This window comes from Chaetodon trifascialis, chromosome 13 (assembly GCF_039877785.1).
Source record: "Chaetodon trifascialis isolate fChaTrf1 chromosome 13, fChaTrf1.hap1, whole genome shotgun sequence".
Classification (NCBI taxonomy): Eukaryota; Metazoa; Chordata; class Actinopteri; order Chaetodontiformes; family Chaetodontidae; genus Chaetodon; species Chaetodon trifascialis.
This window is the reverse complement of record NC_092068.1, coordinates 14154637-14169938: the sequence shown is the minus strand read 5'-3', so window position 1 is coordinate 14169938 and position 15302 is coordinate 14154637. Positions and strand designations below refer to the sequence as shown.

Sequence of the window (15302 nt, the reverse complement as noted above, 5' to 3'; positions counted from 1 at the left end):
ATAGCAGATCAGAAACAGATAGATTGAGTATTTAAGGGTCTGTTTAGGTAAATTACACAAAAGGTTTATCACTTACATCTTGTGGCAGCCCTGTTGTGACAATAACTACACTAAAGATCAGCCTCAAGACAATTTCTAATCCTGTTTGTGTGCTTATGTTGCTCCTCATGTATGTGTGTAATTTTCAAATTAGCGGTGCTACTCCACAATCCTTCCACGTGCTGCCAGGCAGCAGTTGCCCAGCCGACTTTCACTGCTCTGGATAATGAGGATCATGACCTTCCTGTAAACGGTTTTCACCGGAACTACTTTCTATGGCAGAAATAGTCCCCGTGATAGCTGTTAACAGCAGTTACCAGTGAAACTGTTACTTGAAACAGATGCTGCTGATCTTTGTTCCATGGTATCTGAGCAAACTCGGTCTGCTAATGAAATCTGTCTGATTCAGGGGAGTTAAACTGAATTTGTGTCGCCTGTGTGTGCGGACGGAGGGATGGTGGCCGCCCTCTGGTCTGGTCTGGTCTGTGCGACGAGGCCATCAGTGCCATCAGCTCGGGGGACAAAAGAAGGGAATCTCTTCTGTCACAATATGGCTCGTGGCCTTTCAACTCCCCATCTGTTTGTGTGACGCTCACTCGGGAGAACTGACACACACGTTACAGTGACACATGCGTGCACGCACGCACACACACAGCAGGGAGAGATCAAACACGGAACAGGGAGCGTGGCAGAAACTGGCAGCCCGCTGATGGCCGTTTGCAGAGGCAGTGAAGCAGCAGTAATGTGGGGAGAAAGCGGGACGAGCTCCTCCCAGCTCCTGGTTAACAATCTGCACTGGGGAGTCTGATCCGTGCTTGTTAACGCTGTGCTTTTCACCAGCCTCGTTGGGCTTTTTGTCATCCCTCTCCACTGTTTGTCGTCCGGCTGCAGTTTCTTGCTTTTGCAGAGATGTTTGACATCACTGCTGTGAGGAATTCACGCTGAGAATTTAGATCTGCTCCTGGCTTTTGTCAGCATGAGAAATCATTGTTGTCTTTCATGTCTGATATGGTGACTGTCCTCCTCGCAACAAAAGTGGATTTCTTTCCACTCATTTCTTTCCATGTGAGAAGTAGCCTTTTATTTTCTGCAGTTAATGGCTCGTGAAGGGAGCTGTGGGGGCCATTGTTGAGCGGCTCTGTGAACCACAGCCCCACAGAAAGTGGCTGACAAAGGCTCAAGAAACTTCTGTCCTGATGACAGAGATGAATTGTTCCCCATCCAAGAAGGAAAGAAGGGATAAAATCATTGAAGACGAGCACTTTTATGGACTCCAAATACAGCGACACACACTCGTACTGTTCCACGAATCAAACGAGAAAGATGAATCAGGCCATTCAAAGCACAAATCAATAAATTTCATGGTGATACGGCCTCAGCTACGAGAGGCGACAATGACACCATTTACAACAGAGCAGATGTTTCACCATGACAACCGGTATGATGATGAAAACATGTCTGTGGGGTTATGGGATGCCATACACTGGGTCAAGGTTAGATAACAGGGCCGCTCAGCTCTCTCTTGCTCTGTCACACACACTTGGCTGGTGATGTCATGATTTAGGACTTTTTTCAGGAGCATTGGTGGCCGGTAATATAGCACATAACTTTTTTTCAGAATTTTACAAGAAACCAAGCAAATAACACCCAGCTTGACACAGTGGCTGGTTTTACTATAATTATTACTTAACAGCAAGTGTGTGTGTAACATGCTATTTGGAAACGTGATAGAAGCCAAGTCATTTTCTGGGACTCACAGGGAGCACAGAGGAGTACAGTCCTCCTGAACAAAGGCAGCTTTGATGAAAACAGTGGTACCAGCGGCTCATTGACTCGCCTTGTGTGTAGACAATCGGTACTGAGCTGCTGTGTTGAAGCTCTACATGCTGCTCACTGACACATGTTGTCTTTATGCAGTGTGACAGACAGACAAACAGAATGCAGATGCTCAATTGTCCACATGCAGAGACGGAAAACACATTGTACCATCCAAATTGCTCATAAAAACCCTTTAAGTGGTCGTTACCCACAGAGCAATCCCAAAAATGACACATAATTACTAAATTATACTTTTGCATCAGTCATTATGCCTGTTTGCGGTACATCTGATTTTCTAGTCATGTTTTAGGTGAAGATAAAATGTGACTGGCAGGCTCACCTCGTCTCCAGGGAGTGGCCTCATCAGAGATACCTGGTCGTAACCTCTCCTGAACAGAGCCCACAAAGCATCTAGCTTCCCCTGCAGGACCATGAAAGAAAACACATGTAAGAAAATAGATTTCAAATCAAATTAAAACCTTAAATAAACATTTAAATTTTAACTACATTTCACCGTTAGACTAACCTTGATGGGTGTGTACCACCTCCTCTGCTGCGGGGCGCGGCGGGGCGGTTTTCGAGGCTTGGGCTCATATGGCTCAAATTCCTGCTCTGGCATCTTTACAACAGCATTTTTAGGTTTGTCCAGCTTAGCACCTTCCTCAGTAGACCCCTTCTCCCCCCATCGCACCTAAGAGAGCCACATTCAATTCTTTTAAGCACTGAAAATGCGTGCATATGTGTGTGTGAGGGTGGGAGGGTGGACGGACTTGAATCACTCATGTTGTTTGGACATAAATCTGTTTACACAGTCACATTGTGACTTATGGGGACAAAATGCAATTCGCCATTATATAAATCATTAAATTTTAGGGTGAAGACTTGGGTTAAGGTTAGGGTAAGAATTAGGGTTTGGTAAGTAGTGGTTATGGTTATGATTAGGGTAAGACACCAGGATATGAATGTAAATCTATGTAATGAAGGGGCGGACTGTGTGTGTGTGTGTGTGTGTGTGTGTGTGTGTGTGTGTGTGTGTGTGGTGTGCTTACCTCCATGCGTTTGATGCCACCCACTCCTCTTCCTCCATAGTAGGATGCATCCACTGTGGGCCACCTCTTCTTGGGCATCCCGTCATCATCATCAGAATCCTTAGAATGAGATTCAATTACATGACGTTGCTCAACACCAATATTACCTTATCAATAAAAGCCTTTAGAATCACATCAAACTTGTTACTATAAATGCAACTGCAAAAACAAACTCTTCACGGCATTCCTTTATACCTCAGCAATCAATGTGTATATGCCACTTTGTTCATTTTACCAGCTGTTCATATTAACTTTCATTGTATGTTTTGGTCATAATTATATTTAATTCTTGCTCATTTCCAGACTGAGGGATCAACGGAAGACTTATCGAGCTATGAAGAGCGAGTGAATGCAAGAAGAGACCTTTAAATCAATTAAATGACAGTTTACAGTTTTTTGGGATTCTGATTTGGATGAATAGTTACAATGAGCGAAAGGTCTTACTGGTTCTGGAGGAGGAGGTGGTGGAGGTTCTTTGATTACCTGAAGATTAAAAAATAAAATGTCACGAGGGAAATAAAAATATAATGAATAAATGACCACAGTGTCAAAATACTGATCTGAAGTTCAAACTTACCACAGTGCAGCAGAGAGGCCAGAACCACCACATCAGCAGCAGAGCCAACAGCAGGAACACCACCAACAGCGATATGAGCACGATGGTGCCGTCGAACTACAGACAAACGCAGAATGGCAGCATTAAGATTAAACTGAACTGTACAACGAGAGGCAAGAAAAAGGTGAAAATGAAAAGCGAAAGTACTCACAGCCTCCTCTGATGAACAGACACAACAGAGGAGACCTCAGAGAGGAAGAAGAGAAGAAGAAGACGACTGGAGAGCAAAGTGGGAATAAAAAGGTTGAAAGGAAGATGATTCAAACAAGGCCGCATGCCAGAGGGAAACATCATCATGAGTTGTTGTGATAGTGCACACGACATACAGACAGGAAGTACTCACACATTCAGTAGTAGTGATGTGAACAGAGCTGGTGATGTAGGAGAGGCCCTCGTTCATGCTGACCTGCAGGTAGATCACCCTGCAAAACACACACTCATGACTGATCTGATCATCTGACAAAGAAACCCACGTACATCTCACACACACACGTGTGCGCTCCTGCTTGTGTGCACATATTCCCGGCCTGGTTTCAGGCAACAGTTAGGAGCTCGCCTGAGGTGTCGAATACATTCCTTCATCCACTTTGTCCATACTTGCTGCTTTATAAGCACACCAACATGCTGACATAGACACAAAGCCAAAGCCTTTAAAGAGGTCAGGGAGTTCTCCACCCACAGAAAGAATCTCTTCTGTTTGGATCAGACCCAAACCTCTAATGTGGAAACCACAGACAGCTAAATGGCTTCTTATTCTCCAGCATTCAGTGCTGATATCTGCAGCCATAACTGCACAAAGATAGGCCTGGTGCAGACAAGAGACGGGAGAGAACATGTAGTTTTTGGTTGGGAAGATGATAGGATAGTGGTGTTGATGGGAGACTGTACAGGCCTGAGGAAGCGAAGAGGAGAATGGAATCTTTAGTTGACGGGTTATTCACAAGGCATTTAAGAAATATGAACGGAAACAAGACATGTTGGCCATGTAGGCGGGTGAAGGTGGAAAAGCAAGACAGCTGGATTGTAGTTGAAGGCTTGGAAAAGAATGGAGAGACAAGGGGGGCATTGAGCTCTGGGTTTAGATTTGAGGAGGGGGCAGCGAGGGGGAGGAGGTCACTGCAGGGTGGGAGTGAGGAGAGGAAACAGAGAATGGGGGGATGGTAGGAGGCGGGCCTTTCCTGTTCTACATCCCTTCAGCACTGTCCCTCCCCTCCGAGATCCCCGCTTCACTTCCTCAATCACTGACTCTGTTTTCGCCTCCTTGCCCCTCCTGCATCCTCTCATAACTCATGCTGACACTGACTTCAGAGCAGGAAAGTGGCGGTGCAGGTGCCGCTCATCTTTTCTTCCACTTCTTGCCTCCCTTGTCTGCCTCTTGCCGTCCTTCCCGTTCATATGGTCAGCCCTCCTTTCAGACAGGCACGGTGCTATCAGCCCCTCTCTGACAGAGAGATCTCAGCCCCTATCAATCATCAATCTGCCCACTATATATGTCTTTGCCCTGTGTGTGTGTGTGTGTGTGTGTGTGTGTGTGTGTGCAGGAGGGGGAGCTGCATCCGGAAGGTTCCCAGTCAACACAGATTTGTGTGACGGCAGCGTCAATGACTTCATTACATGTGATAAGACCCGGGTGGAACAGGAGGTGAGTGAGGGTGTTTGGGGTTTGGGTGAAGAGGTGACGCTGGGAGCTCAAGTCCCTGAGACCTCAAGACTTTACAACCCCAAAACAGGAGGCAGTTCACCTATAATGTGATCTGACATGTAAGGGTGATTTTTAGGGCTGCAGCTAAAGATTGTTTTCATTATTGAACAAGTTAAAAAATACCAGAAAATAGTAAAAATGTGCTCTATTTTGAGGCGATTTTTACAGATTATTGGTATATCTGTCCACTTCCTGATGTGTGGGCTGGTTCCTCCTGACGTGGGTGGCTCCATGTATGACAATGGATAAAATGTGAAAATCTTTAAGTTAATTTTAACTTCTGTATTTTTTAATATATGAGCCACGACTATTTCTACTGGTCACTCAATGACTTCAACAGATGCTGTGATAATGGCATATTCTTCTTTCTCTTTAAAATAATAATCTTTCATATATAAAAAAAGAATCATGATCATCATCAATCATAATTTAACATCTAATTCCATGTTTTGTCTGTCCAAAGGTGCTCAATTTACAGCACCATATATTTTTTTATATATTTTTTTTTCAGACTGAAAATAAGTGTGTATATATAGCTCTGAATCAGATGATCTTGGGTGTTGTGAGGGAGGATTCTGTCAAAACGGCTTAAAATAGAGCTAGTTTAGCACACCACAGTTTACAAAGGAGATCAATTTGTGTTACAAACACCTGTCCAGCCTGCACAGCGGCCCTCTCACTTCACTAAATCTTTCCACCTCCATCGGCACGTTATTGCACCGCAGCCCAGAACTCATCAGCCAGCTGTTTGCCCCCCTCTGGGCCCTTCAGCCATTCACAGCTGACTTCCTCTTTAGTAGCACTTAGGTTGTGAGGCAGCGTTGCCTCTGCTCTAATGGGCTTCTGTTACATGGAAGGACGCCTCCTTCAGGCACCACTGCAGTGTGTAATGATGCTCCGTGTTCTGCCTTGCTCTCAGGAGGAGCAGCCCAACCTGACTGGCAGACTTACTGGAATAGAATATTTGCTGGATTGTGAGTTAAACAAATTGTTTGTCAATCCCCCAAGACTTTTCTGTATGTTACAATAAAAATCCCATGTGCCACGTCTGTTATAACACATGTGAGTGAAATATACTGTGTGTGACAGACTCTTAAATCTCCCTGCTGCCACAATGCGAAAACATAATGTATTTTTTCCCCCATCTCTGAGCAATACTTCCCCGCCAAAGCGGTACTTCTCACTGGCGGACAAGACAACCTCAAATCACACTAGAAATCTGAGTGACAGCAACAAGACAGATGATGACTGGGAGGTGTCTGAGGCCGCAGGCTGGAGTGTATAATTATGCACAGGACTGCAGGCTGCTGGGCCTCGGCCCTCTCCGAGCTCAGCCAACAGCATCGTTCTGTTTGCCCTGCAAGAAACTTCTGCTCTGAATCACCGCGAGCAAAGCCGGAAGCCCTCGGAGGAAACTTTACAATGCCCCGCCGACTCCACTCACACTTTCGCTCTCCCAAAGTGTCAGACAGAGATTGGGATACATCACACATACACGCACACAAATACGCATACACGGTTGCGAAGGTCCTCTCCAGCAGGCTCTCATTAAGTCGTGTTCCTGGGCTCTACTCCTGTTGTCCCCTTGTGATTGGTGTCTGGCTTCGTTAGCTGTGACAAACACTGATTGATCACAGACACTCAATGACTTTGGCCCTAATTTGTTCAAGGACAGCAGTCTTCTGTGTCCACAGCAAACTTGCGTGCAGCTGGCAAATATCTGGGCTCAGAGCGTCACAGCCGAACATGGAGAGTTTGGCAACTGGCTGACAAACGGTGTGGAGGTGAAAAGGCAGTGAGAGCTCAAAGAGACGTGCAGCTTACCTCCCAACCTCCTCTATGACAGGAGCAGGACAGAGCAGGAAGGTATCTTCTATTCCAGCTGGTCTCTCATCTGCACAGGGAAAAACAAGTCATACTTTGTGTAGCAGACATTTTAACATCTGCAGCCTAAACACTGTCTCACAGTTCTCTTACATGCACAAGCCAAACCAGAATCCCATAATGCATTTAAGTATGAGCATTAATGTATTATAGCAATGTGCTCTGATGGGAAGCATATGAAAGTGTTCTGATAATATATATTGTTGTTTGTTTGAATGTATTTTCCATAGCATTGTGCTCAAGAGACTAAACACAAGCAGGAAGTCTTATGTACTCTTGTGTACATGTAAAGGCCCTAAACTTGATTAATGACTGACAACTATTTGCCTGGTTGCTTCTGATATTTACTTTAACATGAATTATTAGTTTCATCCTGCCAACCTGTGCAAAAAGCTGCTCTTTTGTGTGTGTCTGTGAGTGTGTGTCGCATGCATTCACTTGCAGAACTTACCCACAGAGTGTGTATCATTCAGTTTGAAGCTGCAAAGGACCTGGTCAATGTTTCTGGCATGGAGAAACCCATTGCCTCTCACCACCACCTGGAAACTCTCTGAGACGAGAACAGAAAGAGTGCCGGCACCATCAGAAATGATCAGCAACATGCACACTCATGCATGACAATGGAAAGACACATATTTTCTGTTGCATGTGAAAATATGAGATGTAAGAGATCAAAATTGGCCTCCTATTTCAGTTTGAAGTGGAAGAAAATTTCTGGTGTACCATTATGGTGAGTGCTGACAGCAATTTCCTTCCTCTGATGTGCTCAACTTAAGTGCACGCCTCATTACTGCTTGTTTAGATCTGTGTGTTTGTGTATGTATGTGTGGAAAGGCCATAACAAGCTCCAGTGGTGCTAATGCTAAATGTGCTGCTATTCACAAATATGTGCTGTACAGTAGCCAGAAGCTGTGTGTGTGTGTGTGTGTGTGTGTGTGTGTGTGTGTGTGTGTGTGTGTGTGTGTGTGTGTGTGTGTGTGTGTGTTTGAGTGTGTGTCTTTGACCTTTAGCTTCCCCCAGGCGCTGTTAAAGCGCACTGACAGAGGCTTGCCAGCATATGCTGGAGTGTCTATGTGGCTGCTACCCAGCATATGTTAGAGAGCGGGAAAAAAACACTTGCTTAAAAACATGCCTGCAGGGCTGACAACAGCACAGCACTGTCAAAGTAGGTCTGACCTTACCTATGGCGCCATTAGCACGTGTGAAGATATGTGGATACTGGTGCACATACTGTGTGTGTGAAGTGCCTTCGTGTTTTTCTGAGGAATGTTCAAGCGTCTTTATGTCAGTATGTGCATGCATGAATGTGTGCAGACATGTGTTTGAATGTGTGTGTGCGTGTGTATGCGCGTGTGTGGTCTCTGGCTGTGCACCAAGGTTTCCTCTAGCATTATCCTGGCTGATAGAAGTGAGCATTTGCCACACCTTTAACATTTAAAGCTCCAGCGTGAAGATCACTGGATAAAACCATCACAGGGTGTGGGTGTATATGTGACAGTGTTTCCTTAAAGGTCAGCCATGCTGCTATGAAAAGCATTAAACCCAGATACACAAAGAGAGGCAGAGCTGAGTGGAGGAAAACAATCAACAATCACTTTACATTTGTCGGCATATTTCTGCATGTTTACAGATGCTGTAAGCATGATGTAGAGTGCAGATTTGCTGCTGGAGCAGATGCAGGAGGAAAAGTGGTGATGTACAAGCAGAACAGGGACAAGTTGTATATATTATATATACATAGATTAAACATACTATGAAGTGCATTACATGTTAGTTTGTACAGACAGTGCAGTTATCCAGCCTCAGACAAGTTACATTTCTAATGTCTTGCCGCAGTGCACACAGCTGACCTCATACAACTGTCTATCTACATGTGTGTGCATGTTTATTTACAGATCCTCACTTGCAACTCATCATGCTCATGTCATGTCTTCAGCTTGAGTCAGAGCCTTAAAATATATAAACACACATACACACAATCACACACACACCACCCGATTAACCACACACCTCACTACAGACAGCCTAATCATTTACTGTTAACCACAACCCATGTCTTCCCCCTCCCACTGCCCTAACTTTAATGAAAAACACATCACAACAATCAGAACAATGAATTACAACTATACAACAGATCATCAAATAACTCGGACTGTATTAATTGTCACATAAACTGATGGTTTATGTGGTTTGCAGTGGTTTGCAACCTCAACAATGTGCAACTTAATTAGAGGTCTTAGCGCTTATTACTGGCAATGCTTTGTTCCATGGCTGCTATGGCAGTCAGCCGCCTTCAAACAAACCTACCGTAAAATAGCATGAGCTGCGACTGTGACAGGGTGCATGTGGACACGCAAATAAACACAAATCAGCATGGAAGTGGTAAATAACAGATATTAATCCAACTGCAACTGTCTGTCTAATTTTGAGACTGTTCATTGTTTTTTTTTGTTATTATTTATAATCCTGAGCTTGCTTAAGATAAACATGGTCAAATACTCTGTATAACAGCATCTTGTTGGTTTCCATGTTTTATGTTTTATTGATCTGGACATCTTCACATCCACACACACACACACACACACACACACACACACACACACACACACACACACACACACACACACACACACACATACAGGCTTGATGGGCTGAAAGGTCAGTGCTGTCAGACACATGGTGGGCAGGGACTGGTGGTGTCCTGCTGACATGTACAACACATATGCTGCTGCCCTCTCCTCTCTGCTTTCTGCCTGCCTCTGTGTCCACGAGTCCATTTACATCTACACCTGAACATTTGACAAGGATTGAATGACTGTGTGTCTCTGTGTGAATATAACACATGTACACCTATGTGCACATGTGTCTTGCTGGCGTAGAGAAAATGGGGTACGGCTTGTCCGAATGGCGGCTCTTCAATCATGTTAGTGCGACGGGACAGTGAAGGGCAGGGGGGGCAAAGGAGGACGGGACAACAAGGAGGAAAGGGTCAGGCGTTAATGAAAGCAGCAATCTCTGCTGTCATGTTAGATCTAAGGTCCGGTGTGTGTGTGTGTGTGTGTGTGTGTGTGTGTGTGTGTGTGTGTGCACTTGTTTTCATGACATATCAGGACAATTTTATGATAACACACCTTCAGTATCAGGACACGTGGAAAAATGAGGACATTTTTGACGTCCTCATTTTTCCGAGCATTCTACAGTGTTCTAGACCCCCCCAAAATGCTCCCAGACCAAAAATCTCCAATGTCCTGAAATATCACAACTTTATGAAATTGAGTGTGTAAGTGTGTTTAGCGTTTTTACTCACTTTTGGTTTTGCCGCCTAGTGGCCAGTTTTGGAACTTAACACACTTTTAACACACTTTCAGGGCTGGTACTCATATTTCACTTTGTTCAGACACACTAACACACTCTCCAACATTTGAGGCATTACTGCAATACCCATATAATTAGAGTCAAATAAAAATATTCTCAATTATCACTGCTGATCTAAGCCCCTTTTTTCTTATATTATGTTTGCCTGGTCCCCTTCTGTTTTCATAAGAATATTAATAATATTTAATATTATTATTCATTATGAGTATTCATAACCTTTGCTTTGCAGTGCACAATCGAGTTATGTACATCATTTCTTTCCAGGACAACCTGAGGTATCAGAATTTTTATCCTGTCACATGCATGTATAGTTGTACAACCAAAGAGACAAAAGGAAAAATAAAATGGAAATTAAGTCTCACAGAACTTTATTTAAATCACACATAGAACAATAACGGACATGATTTGCAGCTTTTGAAAATTGTTCTCAAGTCTTGGCCATCAGGCAATCATTCTAACACACATCAAGAGCTTTTCACATTTTTTATACACATGGGTGGGTCATAAGCCCAACATCTGAGGGAAAAATCAGAGGACATTTTCCTTATTAAACATGACCTGTTTCAATCAAAAATTACGGTTTTGTGCGACGTAGTATCACAAGTCACTTAGTTTTGGTTTCAAAACTGTGGGCTGTGACTTGAAGTTACAGAGTGCAGAAACAGCCTGGAGAAGGGCCGAGTGGCTGTGGCAAAGAGCCTATTCACACTGTTACACCTCTGACGTTAAAATGATTTTAAAACTATACTTAAACCTATACTATACTTATTGTCAGGGGGAAAAGCTACATAATGTTGCTGTAACCCTCTGGGGTATAAGGAAATTTCAGGGCTTTAAATTGGTTGTAAAAAACACCATTTACACAAACTCTTGTCTTGTCAAATTCCCTGTGACAGATATACACTGAACCAAAATATAAACGCAACACTTTTGTTTTTGCACCCATTTTTCATGAGCTGAACTCAAAGATCTAAAACATTTTCTATATACACAAAAGACCATTCTCTCTCCAACACTCTTCACAATCTGTCTAAATCTTTGTTAGTGAGAAATGTGCAGTTTTCCTTTATTGGGGGGAAGGGGGGGGGTCAGTCAGTATCTGGTGTGACCACCACTTGCCTCATGCAGTGCAACACATCACCTTTGCGCAGACCTGATCAGGTTGTTGATTGTGGCCTGTGGAATGTTGGTCCACTCCTCTTCAATGGCTGTGCGAAGTTACAGGAACTGGAACATGCTGTTATATACGCCGATCGAGAGCATTGCATCCCAAACATGCTCAATGGGTGATGTCCTGTGAGTATGCTGAACATACAAGAACTGGGATGTTTTCAGCTTCTAGGAATTGTGTACAGATCCTTGCAACATGAGGATGAGGACGACAAGCATGCAGATGAGCTTCCCAGAGCTGGTTTCTCACAGTTTGTGCAGAAATTCTTTGGTTATGCAATCCGATTGTTGCAGCAGCTGTCCGGGTGGCTGGTCTCAGATGATCTTGGAGGTGAGCATTCTGGATGTGGAGGTCCTGGGCTGGTGTGGTTACAGGTGGTCTGCGGTTGTGAAGCCGGTTGGGATGTACTGCCAAATTGTCTGAAACGCCTTTGGAGATGGCTTATGGTAGAGAAATGATCATTCAATTCACAGGCAACAGCTCTGGTGGACATTCCTGCACTCAGCATGCCAGTTGCACGCTCCCTCATAACTTGCGACATCTGTGGCATTGTGCCATGTGATACAACTGCACATTTCGGAGTGGCCTTTTACTATGGCCAGCCTAAGGCACAGCTGTGCAATAATCATGCTGTCCAATCAGCATCTTGATATGCCACACCTGTGAGGTGGGATGGATTATCTTGGCAAAGGAGAAGTGCTCACTAACACAGATTTAGACAGATTTGTGAACAATATTTGAGAGAAATGGTCTTTTGTGTATATAGAAAATGTTTTAGATCTTTGAGTTCAGCTCATGAAAATTGGGTGCAAAAACAAAAGTGTTGCATTTATATTTTTATTCAGTGTATATCTGTCACAGAGAATTTGTCAAGACAAGAGTTTGTGTAAGTGGTGCTTTTTACAACAATATTTTCTATAAGCAAGCTTGTTGACATCTTAGTAATGTCTTACTAATGGCAATATTGAGTATCACACAGTGAGTAGTATCACAAACTGTAAGCATCATATACTGTAGAATTTTTTTTTTTTGGCACTTTTTGTACATGCTTTCAGTTGTTGGTGCAGAATATCTGACCCCCCCCCCCCCCCCCCAATCTTCCTGCTCACAGGAAGACTGCAGGGGGGGCTTCTGTTTGCTTCAGATGATATTATCACTTTACATCTCACAGAGCACATCGTTCTTGCATTGAAAGAATGTTGAAGGTACAACAGCTACAGACCACTGTGGACATTTTAATGCTTGGTCCTGATTTGATGCTAGATCAGCTTAGCACTGCTGGCATACCTCAAAGCCACCCCTGCCATGAAATGAAGGACCAGATCACGCACCTTACACCTCCAAGGGGTGGACAGATGGACCTGTATGTGACCATTTCTTCTACATTGTGCTGTTGGCTGTTTCTCTGATATGCGACGTCCTCAGGAGAAAGCAACAGAGATGCAGGCTCTGACAACCAAATAAATAAATGAAAAATATCAGATCATATACTGTACATCAGACATATATAGTCCACCCCCCCCCCCCCCCCCCCCACACAGACAGACACTATGAACTGTGAAATAGGTGTCCAACCAACAATAAAAGAAGAAATTAATATAAAAATCAAATATAGGTAAATAAACAGCAAATATAAACATGATTATGAAAACTACCATATACATATTTTCATTTTAATGTCACATACTTAAAATAACTAGAGGACACTTACTGTTCAGTTGGATCAAGTCCCTCTTGGTGAGCCAGCTTATCATCCTTGGGAAAATAACCCGTCATCTTAGCAGTCAGTGATAAATTGCTTGATTGATGCTTTTTCGGAAGTTGATTTCGTGATGCCACTTTATAAAAAAGCAGAAACAACTCCTACGTGAAAACAAAACTCCTCAAACAGCGTCTCTGTGCGTCACCATGCGACTCCAAGGTGCAGGTGAGAGCTGAGACCAGCCCTCACATCAGGTGAGTCTGTCAGACTTCTAACAGCGCTTCCAGCAAATCTCCGTGTAAAATATCGAACATTATTGACTACATTAACGCTCGTCTACTCATTATTTTACCTGTTGGTATGTAAAGGGACACGTTTCACGTTATTCCACAGCGTGATTCACGTGAGACCAAGGCTGCGGAACACATGAGAAACACAGCCTCTGGTTGGTCAGCAGGTCAGTAATGCAGCCTGTGATTGGTCGACGGACTAAACCAAAGACGTACAGTTCATGGCAAAATATCAAACCTTCTGACAGGAAGACCACCGCAGCGGAGCACTCGGTGAAAGTCACATCACATCCGCTCAGGCGAGATCTATCTTGCTGTATGCAGTATCCTTCGATGTCTGTGCTACCGTACCACACCCACCTGGCGAAGGAAAGTCGACTAATTAGCCAGCTAATTAGCTCAACCGCACGCCGCGACTTCACGACTTCAAGAGGTGCATGATAAATGGTAATTAATCACTTTTACCTGATTTTTAACAATGTAGCGAGTAGAAGTTGCGGTTAAATATAACTGTTCTTAACAATGAGTTTAAGTCAGCTAATTAGCCAGCTAATTAAAGCTAGCTTAGCTAAAATAATCTAAAGGACTCACGGTGCTGCAGCAAAGATTTTGTCTGTACTGTTTGATTCAAAGTATTAGTCTTATTATGTATTTGCCTTGCTGTCTTCTGTCATCTTCCCGTGGCCAAGTGAAGAGCATGTTAAAGAGAAGAGCCAGACTTCGTCCTGAAGCCGAGGCTGCTCTCTTTATTTCATCTGGAACTGACAAGCCGGGTTTAAAGGCCCTGTGGGTCAATGGCTATAAAGGTATGTTATATGTCTTTCAAATGGTTACTGCATAAACATTATAAGTGCTGCAACTAACGATTATTTTGATAATCGATTTGATTATTTCTTCAATTAATCGACTGATCAGATTAAAAACATGTTTTTAGTTCTATCACTATATTACAAAACAAAACATTATTCAAAACTGACTATGTTAGTGCAAGGAAGTGCAAAAACAACAGGTATTTTTATGTTGCTCGAACATCAACATATTCATTTATAAATAATAATAACCATTTTTTTATCTATTGTATCCATTCGTTGTTGCAGTCCTGACCATTGTCATTCAAATCGTGATCTCTCTGTTCAAAAGTCTTATGTTTGTTTGTTCTGCACATGTTTTGTGAATAGCTGATCACCTTCAGTTAGTATTCCTGATTTGAGTTGAATTACTTGACACTAATTTGTGAATTTTGGTGTTTTAGGACGTGGTGTATTCGCCTGTACACCAATTGAAAGGGGATCCTTTGTGGTCGAGTACCGTGGGGAGTTAATCTCCCAACATGAACGGGAAAAGAGGCAGAAAAAGTATACAGAAAAGCAAAATGCTTTCCTGTTTGATTTCAAATGGAATGATAGCACATGGTGGTAAGTAAAGGCATGTGAAAGATCTTTTGTTTTTTTTTACACCATTATGGTTTTAATGGAGAGAACTTAGATGTTTCCTTGTTCAATTTCAGCATTGATGCCTCCCGTGAAGATGGCTCCCTAGGCCGGCTAGTGAATGATGACCACAAGTCCCCAAACTGCAAGATGAAAAAGTTGGCAGTCGAGGGTAGACCTCATCTTT

General features: G+C 43.3%; 1 protein-coding gene across 1 annotated transcript in view; it reads right to left on the bottom strand.

Annotated features, from left to right (window-relative positions):
• antxr1d (ANTXR cell adhesion molecule 1d) overlaps positions 1-15302 on the bottom strand; it is a 40140-nt gene that overhangs the window by 2880 nt on the left and 21958 nt on the right. Inside the window, exons 10-17 of the mRNA XM_070977176.1 lie at positions 7599-7697; positions 7088-7157; positions 3905-3983; positions 3523-3618; positions 3390-3428; positions 2907-3005; positions 2384-2548; positions 2198-2278 (exon numbers count right to left, since the gene is read on the bottom strand). Coding sequence (XP_070833277.1) covers positions 2198-2278; positions 2384-2548; positions 2907-3005; positions 3390-3428; positions 3523-3618; positions 3905-3983; positions 7088-7157; positions 7599-7697 — 728 coding nt within the window. The remainder of the gene's footprint in view (positions 1-2197; positions 2279-2383; positions 2549-2906; positions 3006-3389; positions 3429-3522; positions 3619-3904; positions 3984-7087; positions 7158-7598; positions 7698-15302) is intronic.